The sequence below is a fragment of the Canis lupus genome, chromosome 3 (genome assembly GCF_003254725.2).
Source record: "Canis lupus dingo isolate Sandy chromosome 3, ASM325472v2, whole genome shotgun sequence".
In the NCBI taxonomy this organism is placed as follows: Eukaryota; Metazoa; Chordata; class Mammalia; order Carnivora; family Canidae; genus Canis; species Canis lupus.
In genome coordinates this window covers 71,147,223-71,160,908 of record NC_064245.1, presented here as the reverse complement: position 1 = coordinate 71,160,908, position 13,686 = coordinate 71,147,223, and the positions used below count along the sequence as shown (strand labels likewise).

Genomic DNA, 13,686 nt, shown 5'->3' with positions numbered 1-13,686 from the left:
AATTACTTTGATTATAAATAAGAGCAAATATTTTTATCTTTATTAGCCACTTTTTTTTTTCTTAAATTATCTGAAAGTACTGTTTACCTTTGGGGTTTTTGGCTTCTTCGTTTTGATTTTAATATTTTTAGCATAAAGCAGGAGCAGAAAAACCACACAAATTAAAAACTGTGGCTTGGGGATCCCTGGGTGGCTCAGTGGTTTAGCGCCTGCCTTTGGCCCAGGGCGCGATCCTGGAGTCCCAGGATCGAGTCCCGTGTCGGGCTACTGGCATGGAGCCTGCTTCTCCCTCCTCCTGTGTCTCTGCCTCTCTCTCAATCTCTGTGTCTATCATGAATAAATAAATAAATAAATCTTAAAAAAAACATTAAAAAAAAACTGTGACTTTATGAATTATTACAAGACTATCCCACTCAGGCAAACAGTAGGACTTTGCCAGATACCCCCCAGTGGAATCGCCATGGGCCCCTCATAACACCCTCCTCCCTCCAAAATAACTGCTGTCTGGTGTTTTCTAAATCAGAGGATCTTTTTTAAAACCTCTGTTAAATTTGTTGCATATATATTTACCGTGTTGGTTGTTTGCTTTTTGTTTTGAGGTTTTAAGAATTACTCTACAGAAGATTTCCATTGATAACAATTCAAATCTGTCATGATTTTTTTGAGACAGCTTTCAATATGAGATGACTTGACTCAGTCCACTCACCCCCAAGATGGAGTTCTAGGATGTATTTATTAATCTTACCATGTTTGCTAATTCATTATTTCTGCTTTTATTTGTCATTTACTTCTAATTTCTGGTGAATTGTCCTTTTAAAAATTTCTTAACATGAAAAAAAATTCTTATCATGGAAGCTTACTAGGTTAATATTTGCTTCTCTTTATGTTAAAGAAGTAAGGAAGCATTTAAGGTTATGAACTTATCTCTCACTGTAGTTTTACCTGTTTTCTCACTGATAATCTGTGTCTCTGCATATATGAGGTTTTGTTTTTATATTTAAAAAGGGCTTGTCTTTACAAGGAATACACTATCAAGTAATTGCCTATTTTTATTTAAGTATACTTGATGAATTCAAAACTGATACTTTTAATGTTAATTTCTGAATGTTATTTTTCTCTTTAAATTTTTTTCTGATAATTTGGATGGGGAATTTTTGTGGCTAGGGTTCTCTGCACAAGAAAAGACTTTAGGATTGTCTTCACTATTGTTTTAGTATAAAGTATCAATTCCACTTAATACTTTGCCCTAAATTCGTATTCTTACCCAAACATTTCTGGATTCCATGAACAAACATTAATGGCACAGCACATATAGTGGGTGTGCAAATTGAAAGAGTATATAAGACATGGTCCCTGTCCTCAAGCAACTGGAAGGTGTGTTAGGAAGGAATCTCCTATGTCTCCTGCTCCCTCCTGGCCTGTCCACACAGCCTGTGAAGTCCTGTCATTTCAACCTTCTTGAATCCCCCACCCCACCTCACCCCTGCAGCTCCTGCCCTGACTCAGAGCCTCAGCACACCTGTCCTGTTGGCCATCTGCATCCTCCTACCATCTGCCATTTCCCTATGATGCTCTGTAGACCTATCCTCCACACTCCTTCCAAAATAGTCTTTCTGAGACAAAAAATTCTGATCATGTCACTCCTTCCTTTAAAAACACATGCTCGAGTAGATCGTGGTGATGGTTGCACATTTTGAATGCACTAAATGCCACTGAATGGCTATGATGGTGAATTTTGTTATATGTATTTTACCATAATAAAAAAAAGTAGAGGATTAAAAAAAAAAAACACATGGTCCCTTGAATCCAGCACACTTCTAGTACCTTCACACCCTGTCTTTTCGTCCACCTTACCATCCATGCTCACCCTCCTCTCAGTCCAGTTTCCTCCCTCCTCTTCCGCCTCCCCCTCTTCTTCTTCTTCCTCCCTTCTTTTCCTTCAGATCCAGCTTGTGTGACTTCTCTGGAAGCCTCCTTTGACCCCCCTCACCCACAAGCCCAGGCTGGTTTTGATGCCCCCTCTGTGAGTTCTAGTGACACCTGTCTTTGTGGTTACCACTCTGTACTATGATCATTGATTTACTGGAAAGGAATGCTTTTTTTTTCTTAAATGCATTTTTCTGTTTTCTTTTTTTATCTTGAAACAGGTGTCAATTCCTTCCAAGTCTACATGGCATATAAGGATCTCTATCAAATGTCTGATAGCCAGGTAGGTCCACCTGCACACCTCCTCTCTGGGGCAGGAATAGGCTACTCTGTTGCATAAGGCAGCACAGGGCAAAGGAGCTGTCAGAACAGGCAGGGGAGAGCTCTGGGTTCAAGTCCTGGTTCTGACACTAAATTGCTGTGTGACCTATGGTGGTCCCCACCTCTGCTGGGCCTGCTTTCCTTTCTGGCTACTAGTGTGAGGTCAAGTCGGTTGCTTGGTGGTTCCCAAACCCATCTCATCCTTAGTAACATCTAAAAAGTTCCTTAAAAAGACAGACGTTTAGGGGTGTCTGGGTGGCTCAATTGGTGAAGCATCTGACTCTTTAGCTCAGGTCATGAAATCATGGTTATGGGATCAAGTTCCATGTCAGGCTCTGTGCTCTGTTTCAGATTCTTGCTCCCTTTCCCTCTTCCTCCCTCTCTCTCTCTCAAATAAGTAAATAAAATAATAATAAAATAGACAGACTCCTAGATCCTGTGACAGATGCTCATTGGTAGGGCTCAGGAAACTGTACTTTTCCAAAAGCTCAGCAGTTCATTCTGGAGATATAGCAAATTCGGGCACCAAGTCATTAGCTCTGACCCAGGGGGGAGCCCTGGCTGTCTCTCCAGCTAGTTGAGTGGCTGAGGTTACTCCCTCCCTCAGTTTTCTCATCCATGCAGTGTGGTCACCTCTGGCTGTGCCAGCTTCAAACAATTGTCATGTGGGTGAGAGGAGCTTGAGAAGGTGATGCTGTAGTGATGTGGGTGTCGGGGTTATTGTCTGCGGCCACCTGGCCTCCTCACACCACTGGGACTCCTGGTTTGTGTTTATTATCGTTGCCCTGCCCTCTGCTGGTTAAAATGGTGGGGGCAGTGTGGTGGCAAAGGGCGTGGGTGCTCTAGCCAGACTGGCTGCAATCCTCAACTTGCTGTGCCCCCTGAGGCAGCTTTCCCAACCTCTCTGTGCCTTAGGACTCATTAGAGCACCTGCCTCCTACAGGGTGTCAGAGGACTCAATGAGCTAATACAAGACTCTAGGACAGTGCTGGGCACACATATGGGCATTGATAAGCTGTTATTCCTTATCACCTGCACTTTGATATCAGTGGGAGACATATCTAGGTCTTGCCTCTCAAAATAAACGCTTGGAGTTACAGAGACTAACTTGTGCCAAGATGCCCTGGAGGACTTTGATTTGACACCAAAAGGCTAAAGTTGGTTCAGTCTCATGACAAAATAGCACTCTGTCTGTCTAGGGTAATTGAGGTCTTCACCTGTTTCATTCTAACCACCAAAGCTCCAGGGATAGATGGAGTTGAGCCAGGGGGGATCCTGGAAGGTGTTTCCTGCCCCCAAAGCCCCCCCCCCATCACCACCTGCTGTCCACGTCTAAAAGCACACGTCCCGAGGGTGGGGTGCTGTCTCGCATGCATACAGAACCAGGGTAAAATGCAAGAGGCCCGGGAGAAGGAACGTGGTGGCTTTGGTCCTCACCTCGGGCACCTGTCTGAGTGCAGATCCTCTGCAGGTGGGAAGAGGGCACGGGCAACAGGCAGGGCCTGCGTTGCCTAAATAAGCCGATGGCTGGCAGGGTGTGTATTATCTGAGTGTTAGAGCTATTACAGAACTCTGCCCACAGCACAGGCTGAGCACGCTCAGTTACACAGTGTCAGCGGAGCTGAAGCCAGGTCCCAGCACACTGTTCCCAGCGGTAATGCAGGCACTTCAGTGGGGCAGAGCCACCACCAAAGCAAAAGGCACAACGCACACCAAGGCTGAGGGCATTTCGGCCTGGTTCTGCTCTGCCTCCTGCTTTGGGATCCAGAGTGCGTCAGGATCAAGGGGAGAGCCTTTCCCAGGCTTACCTGGTTGAGCAAGCATTCCATTGGTATGAACGGAGCAGCCATGCTGCCTCTGCAGGGGCCGGTGGGCTGGTGATGCTGTGAGCAGAAGAGCTGTCTTTGCAAATGCTCAGCCTATGATATTTTTACGCCCCCACCCCGTTTCTTCTCCCTCAGCTCTATGAAGCCTTCACCTTCCTGAAGGGGCTGGGAGCTGTGATCTTGGTCCACGCCGAAAATGGAGACTTGATAGCTCAGGTGAGTGGCATGGCTGTCCACCGTTGCCATTCCGGTCCACGTCCCCGGCGCTGTCACTGTGTGATCAGAGGGGTGGGGACGTCGATCAGCGAGGTGGCTAGGCCGTGAAGGGTCCAGCCAAGAACTCAATGGCACATCAGACACTCCGAGGGTGAGTCACACTCACACCATCCACGGGGGGCTTTCTGCAGGCCGTGTTGCCTATTGGCTCAGCTTCCTCACGTGTGTGGTAGGGTTGGCGTAACTGCCCTGTGACCCTCTTGGGGCTTGCATGAGGGACAGAAAGGATTGATGGATTGGATGGAGACGCTTTGCAAACCTGGGGGAGGCCAGAGGTGAAGCATGTGGAAGCTGGTATTGCTCATTATCTCATAGGCCTGGGGAGCAGGTATAATGGCCAGAGCCCAGGCCCCTTCGCCTCCCAGCCCTCTGACCTTGGGCAGGGAACTTTACCCTGCGAGGGCTCCTGCTCTTCACCCAGAAGCACCTGCCTCATGAAAATGAAATGATATCATGTATGTGAAATCCAGTATCTGATACACAGTAGGCTGTAGCCATACAAAATTTTGGAGAGGGAGAGACATGACCCCATTTTGATCAGTCTGGCTGCAGGATGGAGAATTTGATGGGAAAAGAAATAGACTCAGGGTGACCAGCTAGGTTGTGCTCCTGCAATTAGAAGAAATGAAGACGGGAGATAGAGGAGGTGGAAGGAGTGAAGTGTGTGAGGGAAGGAGCACAGTCCACAGGTCTCATTGATTGACTGGATGGAGAAGAAGAGGGGGAGGTCACGGACGGCCACTTGGCCTCAGGTCCAGGGGCATGGGTTGGTCATGACGTCACAAAGCAAGATCAGGCAAGATACAGGAGAACATTTGGATGCATCTAATTAGAGTAGTGAATACGAGGCATGATGCTATGGACTTTATATAGTGATGTTCACAACTACTCCATGACACAGACATCCCCATTTTATAGATAGGGAAACCGGGGCTCAGATGTGAAAAGTTTGTTCACTATAACATGGGGCACAGAGCCGGGATGAAAGGCCTTTCTGGAGCACAGCAGGGCTGCGCCACGATGGCTAAGCATGAGCTCTAATGCTTCACTATGAACATTAGCTACCGGCTTAACTTCTTAGTTGGGATTATACAAGGGTGTGAATGCCAGGAAGTGAGGATCACTGGGGGCCCTCTCAGAGGCTGTCTGCCAGTCTGTCCTCTGACCAGTGATTGGTGTCCCGCTCACATGCAGAGCACATCCATCCCCTTCCAGGGTCCTCCAGAGCCATCACAGCCCCAAAGACTGGAAGTGTCTAAGTCAGATCTAGGTGTATGTAGATGAGGCTCCTTGGGTTCCTACAATCTGGAGGTCTCCGGAGACAAAGAGGCTAGTTCTCTGCCTCTCCTCAACATACACTCAACATACAGCATACAGCAATGGGTGGACATTCCTTTCCAAGAGGGGAAACAGAAGGCTTCAGGATTGGCCCAAAGCTGTTCTGAAATCCTGTTGGGTACATGTTGGCAAGTCCCCGATTAGGTCTTGGAGCCTGAGAATAGTTCTGCATGTCTCTTGGCTCCACCTTCTGGACTCTTGGTTCTGTCCACCCACTTCCATCATCCATCCTTTCCGTTAAAGATAGCACATGCTTGTCACCGAACCTGCTTCCTGCCCAGTGGAGTTTGGAGGTCCCACTGCCTCCTTTCATACCATTCAGCCCCGGCTGACAGTGTTTTCCTAAGGTGGTCCTCCCAGCTTTTATTTGCTCCTTGGGAATCCATCAGATAAAAGACACCCACAGATTTCTTCCAGGTAAGCCCACTCACTCCTACCCTGCTCACGCCCTGAGCTCTTGTTAGAGAGGCTCTTGGGGTTCTCTGTCAGCCTCTCTAAAGGGCCTTTCTGTGACTGATTCACCTTGGAGGCACTAGCCTCTCTTTCCAGTTCTTCGCCATTGTTGTGGGGCCACACCCCAGCTTTGTCTCTGGACTACTATCTGCGGCTTATGTCCTAGATTTGATATTTTCTCAGAAGACATTTATTTTAGATTTTTAAAAAAGATTTATTTATTTATTGGAGAGAAAGAGAGAGAATGAGAGAGAGAGAGAGAATGAGTGGGTTGGGGAACAGAGGGAAAGGGAGAGAGAGACTCTCAAGAAAATTCCATACTGAGCCTGACACGAGGTTTGATCCCAGGACTGAGATCATGAGCTGAGCCAGTCAAGAGTTGGACGCTCAACTGACTGAGCCACCCATGTGCCCCGTGAAGGCGTGTCTTAATTGCATTATCTTTTGCTCTTTGGAGAACCAGAGAATTTTCAAGGCCATCATGACCTAGTTCCTTCTTTTTTTTTTTTTTTTAAAGTAGACTCCATGCCCAGTGTGGAACCCAATGTGGGGCTTGAACTCATGACCCTGAGATCAAGACCCAAGCTGACATCAAGAGTTGGACGTTTAACCTACTGAGTTACCAGGCACCTGATTCCTTTTTAATATCCCTTGCTTCCATTACTTTTCCTCTCACATTTTATTCCAAGTGGCAGCAAGGAACCAGCCAGAACCCCCAACAGCTCACTGGGCTGTACTCCTGGCTCTGTAGGCCCGTTTCTGCTCCCACATCACTGCAGAGGGCAGCGCCGCTGAGCCTTCTGCTCTGACACAGCAAGCTCCAGCTTCAGTAACCTCCTAGCTCCCTTTTGAGCTCTCACTGCCAAGCTGCTCAAAGTCCGACTTTCTACTGACAGTTCATTCCCGGCTACTTTGGGCTTTTCTCCAACACACACCTTGAAATTCTTCCAGTCTCCATTCACTGCCTGGCCCCAGGGCCACTCCCACAGCTCCAGGTGGTTGTTATGGTAACACCTACTTCTGGGTACCACCATCTACATTAGTTCTCTGTATTACAATGTACCCCAAAACTTAACATCTGAAAGCAATAACCATTTATTATCTTATGGTTCCATGGGTCTGGAGTCCAGATGTGGCTTAGTGGGGTCTATCACAGGCTGCAGTGAAGATGTCAGGCAGGACTTCCAGTCCCACTCAAGTGCTGGTCCTCAGGATTCAGTTCTTTGCAAGCTCTCAGACTGATAGCCTCTGCTCTTGGTGGCTAACCATTACCCAACAGTTTGCTTGCTTCCTTGTCATGCGGGCAGCTCCAGTGGGGCAACTGGCTTCCTTCCAAGTGAGCAAGTGGGAGAACAAGGGGAGGATGAGCAAGGTGGAGGTGAGAGTCCTTTGTGACCTCCTCTCGGTAGTGATACCATCTCTTTAGTCCCTGTTCTGTTCATCAGAACCAAGGTGCTAGATCCAGCCCACCTGCAAGGGGTCACACAGGGTATGGGAGCCAGGAGGTGGGGGCCCGTTGGGGGCCTCTTAGAAATCGTCCACCATATGCATCTGTTTTGCCTAGTTTTGAACTTCATAAAAATGGAACAATATGGTATTTGTTCTTTTATGTCTGGCTTCTTTTGCTCAAAACGGTCTGTGAGATTCCTCCCTGTTGTCCACAAAACAACAATTTTTTTCTTTTTTCATCCCTGTAGAATTCCAGTGCAGGAATATGTCATTGTGTATTCTCTAATTGATGGATATTGGGATAGTTTCAACTTTGGGACTATTAGTATAAAAAGCTTCTGTGAGGGACACGTAGGTGGCTCAGCGATTGAGCGTCTGCCTTTGACGAAGGACATGATCCTGGGGTCCTGGGATCGAGTCCAACATCGGGCTCTTTGCGTGGAGCCTGCTTCTCTCTCTGCCTGTGTCTCTGCCTCTCTCTCTCTCTCTCTCTCATGAATAAATAACTAAAATCTTAAAAAAAAAACTTTTGTGAACATTCTTGTTCAGTCTTTTGTTAAACCTGTGTTGGCATTGTGTGTGTCTACCCAGGAGTGGAATTGCTGGCTGGCGGGTACACGTATATTCAGCTTCGGTTGTAACTGCTAAACCATTCTCTAGAATGAACCAACCCTACACGCCCATGAGCAGCGTGTGAGACGTCCAGCTGGGAGCCCCCAGCTCCTGGGCTCTACATCAGGGGTGTCTCAGGGTTCCTTACTGCCCACGTAGGATTTAGCTTTCTCAGCTCCAATAAATCTATTACCTTTTTCTCATCTGCTTTCCAGTTTCCAAAATTTTGTTCTTACTGTCTTCTCTGCATTCTTGTGGCTTTTGCAGACCTTTCCTGTCATTTCTTTGGGGTTTTCAGAAGGGAGCAAAAAGAACGCATGTGCTCAGTCCGCCATCTCTAACTGGAAACCCGGCTCCAGTCTTTTCTGTGATCTGTGTATTTCTCCATGATAGCATCTTGTGTCCTTCCTCCCTCCTCCCTTCTTTGTTTCCTGCCTTGTTTCCAACAGAAATAGTAACAGACGGTTAAACAATCTTGCAGAGGGATCCCTCTCCATATTGTGAAGTCATGGTGTAAACAGTGTGCAGAAATGCTTTGTAAACAGCATCTTCTGTAGCTGAAATCCAGCCCAGCTCTTAGAGCTTGATGTTGCTTCTAGTTTACATTCTTACAATTCACTCAAACTTAATAACCAGAGGTGCAGTTGAAATTATGTCGGGTTTTTTTCATGGCTGATAGGGCTGGGGGCTCGTGGTAGAGATGTGCCCAAGAACACTACAGAAACTGTACCAGTGACAATTAGCACAGCTGACATCTGGGCAATATAAAAAATTTTTTTTGAGAAATTATAGTATTCCTTTGGCAAGGAAAGCATGAAGCAAGTGGGGTTGAATCTGGGGCATTAGCACAGGGAACAATTTCCAGGCTATATGACAAGCTTGAGGGAGAGGCTTCCTGCTAGAATGACCGGCGCCAGGAAGAGGGGTAATGAGAGCCCGCTGCCGGTTAGCGAGCTCTGCTGTACACAGGTCCTGTGAGGGCATCTTACACATGCGCCCTCACTGCCTCATTGTAGAAGCTGTAACATGCAGGCACTCTTGTCCCCAGCATGAAGGAGAGGAGGCTGAGGCTAGAGAGTTTAACCAACCTGCCCAAAGTCCCAGAGATGGCCAGTTCTGTGGCTGGACTCCAGTATAGGAATTTTGATTTCAACATTCTTGCAATACCCAAACACTACCTTTCTTCCCCCAGGAGAGGCCTGCAGCAGATTCAGAGACTGGCAAGGCAGTAGGTGGTCTTTAGAGCTCATCTCTTTCCACCCCCACCTGTCACTGGTGTTGGGGCACCGAATAGAGAGCAGGTGTAGGTGTAGATATCCAGAGTTGCAAGGGCGGAATGGGGCAGGTGTAGTGGAGGAGTCGAGAAGCGCTGGATCACCCCGCAGCCCAAGTTGGACTCCTGCAGACCACTCACCCCCCTGGGACTCAGCTGTCCATCTGCCTAACCAGGGGGCTGGAAGACTGGCCTCTCCCGGCTGACATTCTACAATCTCTGACTCAGCGCTCTTGTCTTACAGGAACAGAAGCGGATCTTGGAGATGGGCATCACGGGTCCTGAGGGCCATGCTCTGAGCAGACCTGAGGAGGTAACAGAGCCTCCCCTGGGGTGTGACTGACCTCTCTGAAGGCCCCCCAGATGCTGTTCCAGCTGGAACAGCCGGGCCAGAGCCCTCGTCTCCATCCCCATTCCCCTGACATGAGCATCCCAGCACACATGGCCTTTCCTGGGGTCTGCCCTCTGACTTGGGAGCCCTGGGGCCTGGGGATCAATCAGAGAAGCCAGGGAAAGGCCTATCCCAGGGCCCAGGAGCATCACCTCAAGGTCCCACAAACAGTTCAGTGTCATAACTGTATAGAAAGATCCTCACCAAGGACCTTGTATATTTGGTGATGGGAAAATGAAGCTGCATGTTCAAGACTTAGAACTGACAAAACAGGGGGATTCCTGGGTGGCTCAGCGGTTTGGCGCCTGCCTTTGGCCCGGGGTGCGATCCTGGAGTCCTGGGATCGAGTTCCGCGTCGGGCTCCCAGCATGGAGCCTGCTTCTCCCTCCTCCTGTGTCTCTGCCTCTTTCACTCTTTCTCTCTGTGTCTATCATAAATGAAACTAAATAAATAAATCTTAAAAAAAAACATTATAAAAAAAAAAGAACTGACAAAACAACTTCCCCTGCAAGTTGCCCACTGTGTTCTAAGACCAGAGCATGGATGAATTTCCCTGGGAATGATGGGCAGAGAGTGTGCCTGTGTGTGTCTGTGTGTCTTCTGTGGGTCTGGCCTTGTGCTGGATGCTGAGGACACAACACATGAGTTGATAGACTCTTTACCCTGATCTGGTGCATTGTTCTGCACGGGAGCTCCACGACCCCTGAGGGGTGTTCCTGGTCCCTTGTGAGATCAGGACAGACCTGAGACAGCGTTTACAAACCCTTCTAGCACATGGACATTGCCCTGTCTCCAGGCGTGTGACCAGTGTGTCCACCTGGGAGAGAGGGGTGGGGACCCCCTTGGCTGCACTCAGACCCAGTGCCAGTCCCCAGCAGTGGGACCATCACCAGACTGGAAATTAAAAACAAAGCAATACAAAACATGTATCTGCTCCTTTTGTTTGAGAAACACAGGTCTAGAGGGAGCAGAGACCAAGCCAAACAGCAAGCGGTTTCTTGTGGCTGTTGAATGCACGAAGGAACGTATGTTGGACACATGCGTTCACTTACCTCAGGCATTTATAAGTAATGGACGATTTTATGGGCCTTTTGATGCTTTATCCTGCCTGGCCTGTCCCCTTCTAACAGAACATGCAGCATACTCCCAAGCAAGCATAATATAACTGCCTTCCAGCCCTCTAACCAGATACGTTTTGACTTAGTTTTTCTTTTCTTTTTAGAAATTAATATTTTTCTCCTTTGATGCAATAGATTTGCCTCTGGCCATACTTAATTAAAGAAAACTGAAGGATTTTGATTTAGGGAGAGCCCTGGGGACCTTGGGGGGTGGTACTGCCTCTGCCCCTCCCTCCTGTGACCCGTGTATTGCCGTGTCCCCAGCTAGAGGCTGAGGCCGTGTTTCGGGCCATCACCATCGCTGGCCGGATCAACTGCCCGGTGTACATCACGAAGGTGATGAGCAAGAGCGCAGCGGACATCATCACCCTGGCCAGGAAGAAAGGTAGGCAGCCCAGCGCATGGGCTTCCTGTGGGGCAGCTGGGCCATAAGGAAGGGAATTATATGTTGTCCAGCAGGGTCAAGTTCACTGGTGGGGTCCCTGCCCAGGGCAGAGACACCCTGCCGGACACTAGCATTCTGAGCTCCATAGGTGAATTATCCCACCTTGTGGGATCAGATGAGACCATGTATTTTATTTTATTATTTATTTTATTTCTTTTTATTTTATTTTAATTAATTTACTGAGACAGAATCTTAAGCAGGCTCCACACCCAGCATGGAGCCTGATGCAGGGCTTGATCTAAAGACCCAGATATGACCTGAGCCGAAATCAAGAGTTGGATGCTCAACCAACTAAGTCACCCACATACCCCTGAGACCATGTATTTTAAAGAGCTCTGCATGGTTCCAGTTCTGTTCTGGGTGTCACTTCAAGTCAGTGATGGGGCCGGGCTGTGTCAGCTCTGGGATCCTTCCCACCCTTTTTCTGGTCCCCTCTGGGTACTTATTTCATCCTGGGTCCCTTGTCTAGGGCCCCATGGTTGGTGCCTGCATCCAGGGACAACTGTGAGGTCTGCACAGTCTTGGCTGTGGGTTGGGAAGGAAGAAGGTTTTTGAGGGCCAGAGGGTCTGGGCACAGCCCCGTGCTGGACATCAGGTGAGTGTGGGCCAGGAAGCCAGCCACCCAGCTCGAAGATGGATGCAATACTTAACCGCTTGAGCATCTGCTGCTTTGTCTCTGAATGGACCTCATGGGCTCATAGCTGTAAAGTCCTTGGCGAAACCCCAGGGCTCCATGAGTGTTGGCTGATACCCTTCTCAGCTCCAGGTTGGCCATTCACGTCCTACCTTGGTACCCTCTCCTCCCTAGTGAGGCCCCAGTACCAGGCTGCCTGCAGTGCTGAGGAGTGTTGTGAAGGCCTCAGTGGGTGTGTTCTATCTGCAGGAGGCTCAGAGCAGGGGCCCAAGTGCAGGCCTCAGGACTTCTCGACAGGTGCACAGTCCCCAAACAGTCACCAGACCAAGAATGAAGAAGGTCCCCAGAGCAGCTTCCTTCCCAAACTCAAGGGGAGAGAGAGAGAATGACAGACAGAAGAGGGGTAGAGCATGTTATACAAAGACAGTGGCTGGAGTCCTTATCCTGGTGGACATTCGCCAAGGACGTTCACCACCTGGACGAGGCCGGACTGTTCCCTCTCTGTGTCATGGGAGGCTGACCAGGGAGTTGTGGGTCAGTGCGGAGGGCCAGACAGAAGTCAGCAACAACACAGCAACCATAATTGAGCATCCACTGCTTACGTCATGCTTCTTATTTCTCCCGGGAGCCCTATATGCAAAGTATTACTAAGTGTATTTTTAAAAATATCTTAAATAATATATTTTAACGTAATATATCCAAACTGTTATTCCAACATGTAATTATACATAAATATCAGATATTTTGTGTTATTTTCTGTGTGCTGTCTTTGAAATCCAGTGTGTCTGCCACTGTTAGAGCACATCTCAATTCAGACCAACCCCAGCATCCGGTGCCTGACAGCCACATGTGGCTCCTGGTGACCGTGTTGGACAGAGCAGCTTTGACCCTTGTTCTGGTGTTTTTAAGGGAAAACTGACAAACAGAGGCATTAAAAGAGAGTGCTCTCGTATAACGCAGCTTGCTTAGGACTGGCTCCATTTTAAGGATAAGGAAACGGAGCCTCAGAGCAGTGACAGGAATCTTGAAGTAGTCGTGAGCACGCAGGGGACTTAGCATGCAGGTCCCAGCTACACGGAGGGATATGGTGAACACCAGTCACATGTGGCTGTTTCGATTTAAAATTTTTTAAGAAAAATTTATTTATTTGTTTATTTATTTACGAGAGAGAGAGGGAGAGAGAGAGAGGGAGAACACAAGCCAGGGGGTTGGGAGGGGCAGAGGGAGAGGGAAAAGCAGACTCCCTGCCATGAGGGAGCCCAAGGGGGGACTTGATCCCAGGACCCAGGGATCATGACCTGAGCTGAGCAGACACTTAACCCACTGAGCCACCCAGGCGCCCTGTTTCAATTTGAATTAAGTAAAATTAAATACAATTTTAAACGCCTTCCTTGGTTGTGCTAGCCACATTGCACATCTCGAGAGGCACAGAAGGCTAGTGGCCGCCGTCCTGGGCAGCACGGGTACAGAACATGCCCATCACTGCAGGACGTGCTCCCGGACAGCCAGATCGCCGGAGCTCAAAGCTGCCGCAGCCGGGTGGCCTTGCACAGCTGTGGCAGTGCTGCTGGCCGGTGTCCGGCAGCATCTGTCCGCGGGCGGATCTGAGGCTCTGCCTGTGGGC

At 48.6% G+C, this 13,686-nt stretch overlaps 1 protein-coding gene across 5 annotated transcripts in view; it reads left to right on the top strand.

Annotated features, from left to right (window-relative positions):
- The window catches only part of CRMP1 (collapsin response mediator protein 1), a 74,236-nt gene that overhangs the window by 46,992 nt on the left and 13,558 nt on the right, over positions 1–13,686 (top strand). For all 5 annotated transcript variants that reach the window (XM_049108637.1, XM_025437546.3, XM_025437547.3 and 2 more), the window contains exons 5-8: positions 2,148–2,209; positions 4,209–4,289; positions 9,719–9,787; positions 11,248–11,368. In XM_049108637.1, coding sequence (XP_048964594.1) covers positions 2,148–2,209; positions 4,209–4,289; positions 9,719–9,787; positions 11,248–11,368 — 333 coding nt within the window. The remainder of the gene's footprint in view (positions 1–2,147; positions 2,210–4,208; positions 4,290–9,718; positions 9,788–11,247; positions 11,369–13,686) is intronic.